General features: G+C 41.4%; 1 protein-coding gene across 3 annotated transcripts in view; it reads left to right on the top strand.

Annotated features, from left to right (window-relative positions):
* The first annotated feature begins 241 nt into the window (after nucleotides 1–241).
* ska1 (spindle and kinetochore associated complex subunit 1) overlaps nucleotides 242–2,866 on the top strand; it is a 9,811-nt gene continuing 7,186 nt past the window's right edge. The window contains exon 1 of one of the 3 annotated variants that reach the window (XM_044193737.1): nucleotides 242–344. Coding sequence is in view for 1 of the 3 variants with exons in the window: in XM_044193735.1 (XP_044049670.1) it covers nucleotides 1,992–2,086 (95 nt within the window). In the remaining 2 variants the exon portion in view is untranslated. Of the gene's footprint in view, nucleotides 345–1,500; nucleotides 2,087–2,866 lie in introns of those variants that run through there. The other 2 variants (XM_044193738.1, XM_044193735.1) reach the window with 2 other exon arrangements.

The raw sequence follows: 2,866 nt of genomic DNA, 5'->3' as shown, positions 1-2,866 counted from the left end.
GTTAGGGACCGGGGAGGAACACTTACAGGCTCAAAGGGCTTTATTCAAAGATTTAAAATATCTACAATATAAAATCTCTATAAAGTTTTATTTTTAATGGGTTTTTTAAAATTAATTTTATTTATTTTTCCCGTTTGTTAGTTTTGGTTAAAGGCATGATGTTACACACTCCGATACAGTAGGTGGCGGCATGCACCTTTAACGTTGCTCTGTAGCCCGCCAGTAAAATCAAGAAGAAGAAGAAGAAGAAGAAGAAGAAGAAGAAGAAGAAGAAGAAGAAGAAGAGCGGGAACGCAGCAGCATTGAGGAAGAGACGCAGTGGTAAACGGATAACAGAACTCTGTGTAAGTTATCTAAACTAAGCCGTCTATTAAAAGCACAGTTTTAGGTTTACGGAGAGAGGTACACGCAAACGCAATGCTGGTGGTGTTCCTGTTTTGTTGCTATGCCAGATGTACTAAGTTAACGTTAATGTTGTGTACTAACTGACACCATTAAAGAGAGCACTGTTTTGACCAGATAAATACAGAAGTAGCCTTTAGGAGACGCAAACGTAACATCGATTTCGAGGTGTCATATCAAAATGGCAGTTTTATGACGACGTCGAAGTTAGTTTCCGTTTCGCAGCTTCCAAAGGGAAACTTTAATGACCGGTCCTCCTTTTTTGCACCACGTAACGTTATTGTTATGAGAGGATGTTAGACATCCTAGTTAAATCTTCAGAGCTGTTTAAAATCCACTTTCAGTTTCGTAAAACCTTTATTTTATTCATGAAAGCATGAAGAAATGGCGATTTCACTGCGTTTTCTCCATCCAGACAACAACAGACCAGCTCTAAACCCTTACATTTACACTTCTCAAACCTGGACTTGATTAACAGGTAGGCCTAACTGTTTAAAACAGTTTAGACAAGTCTAAATATAGTGTGTGTGTGTGTGTGTGAGACACTGAACCATGAATCAGGTCTAGATCGGGGGGACCTGATTCAGTGTGGTCTGGATGGGGGGGAAAGCTGTTTTTTTTTTTTTTTTTTTTTTTTTTTGTTTGTTTTGTTTTTTAATGAATAAGAACAAAAGTTTCAGAAATCTGAAACTATTTTAAACAGTTACCAGTGTCTACTTGTTAATCAAGTCCAGTTTTGACAAGTGTAAATGTAGGGGTTTCTAAGTTAGAGCTGGTCTGTTGTCTTGCTGGAGAAAATTGTTATTTCTTTGCTTTCACTAACAAAATAATGGTTTTACAAATCTGGAAGTGGGTTTTAAACAGCGTGACAGCTGTAACCAGGATGTCTAACACCCTTTCACAACAGTAGCTAAGTGCATCACAAGAAGGAGAATCGGTCACCTAACATTGTCATTTAACAATCAGAATCAGAAATCCTTTATTGATCCCCGAGGGGAAAGTCTTTTGCTACAACAGCTCACTGTCACGTCAGTGCACACAGGAATAGAAGCACTAAGCAAAAAATATAATACACTATAATACAGGTCAGAAAATAAATGAAGTACCAAGTGGGTATAAGTATAAAATAAGTGTGAAGTACAAAGTGGGTTTACCGGTTGATGATGATAATACGGTATAAGGTAATAGTGCATGAACTGTCAAGTGTAGCTTATTAAGAGACACAGAAGTGTTAAGTTTATCGAACGGCCACTTGAGGCTGGCACCAAAAGCGTGTCAATCCCCACAGAGCCCCATGTTAAAATGCCCAGCTTTACAGCAGAAATAAACGTTTTTAGCCTGGTACAAAATGGTTTTGGTCTCTATAGCTCATTTCCCCTTTCCTGACAACTGTGAGGGGGGTGAATTTTTTTTTTATTTTTATAACTCACCTGTTTAAATTATATTAAAGCTTAACATTTTGCATAATTAAGGGCGGGGTCACTTTGAGTGACAGGTGGTGGATGCTAGTGCCGTCACCGCTAACTGTCTGCTAACCGCCCGTCACCTCAGCTCAGCCAGTCACGGAACTTGACCTCTCGGCCGTGTTTATGCCTTTTGGAGACTTTTCATTTTTTTTCGTATGGCTTGCTGTGCAGTTAATTGTGCCAACAGACCGTCCAAGAAGTCTGCTCCTGCTCTTTCGGTGAGTGAAATTCTAGGATTTTATTTATGTCAGCAATAATTAGCAGGTATCGGTGTCTGCGCTCACTGTACATGGCTTGTTAGCTAATTAGCCTTGGGATAGCCTTCAAGCAAGACGCCCAGCTGTGCTAACGATGCTAACTTAACAGGAGCGAATGTTAGCCACAGTTATTAAACCGGCATGCACCGAAGTCAAAACGCAAAAGAAGAATTTAGGGTGATCCGCAGACACGGATTAGAATAAGTGGCTGGACCTGTGCCTGATGAAGTGTTGAAAAGGAGAGAGTTGAGGTGGCCACGCCGTTCTGGGGAGCAGCGCTTGGTGCGTACGGCCAAGCCTAGCAGAACACTGGTTGCTTTGGACGGTTGCCGTTCACATGCTGGTTAAGGCTGCCAGCAGTGAAGACAGGTAGCTGGGCTGTAGGGCAAGGTTCCTGAGTTAGGTAAGGTTAGATTAGTAGCATTAGGACGTGTGATGGCCCCTGCTAACTCTACTTGTGTATGTGCTTTGTCAGTAACTGTTGTCTTTTGAGGTGCCAGAGTGCTGATTGCAGTATCTATTCAGATCTGGAGCACCTGGACCCAGTGCTCTACAAGATCTAGAAGTCCCAGCTTCCAGTGTGGCTCGCTCTCTTCCCTGTCAGCGCCTGCACCCTATTGCTTTGATTAGCATTTTGTTTTACTCCAGAACACCTTATCCTACACTAACCACACACATCCACATGAACACTACTGCTTTCACTGACCTTATATCCAAAGTTACAGTTCAGTTTATTTTCTT

The sequence above is a fragment of the Siniperca chuatsi genome, linkage group LG4 (assembly GCF_020085105.1).
Source record: "Siniperca chuatsi isolate FFG_IHB_CAS linkage group LG4, ASM2008510v1, whole genome shotgun sequence".
Lineage (NCBI taxonomy): Eukaryota > Metazoa > Chordata > Actinopteri > Centrarchiformes > Sinipercidae > Siniperca > Siniperca chuatsi.
This window is presented reverse-complemented; position numbering and strand designations above follow the sequence as displayed.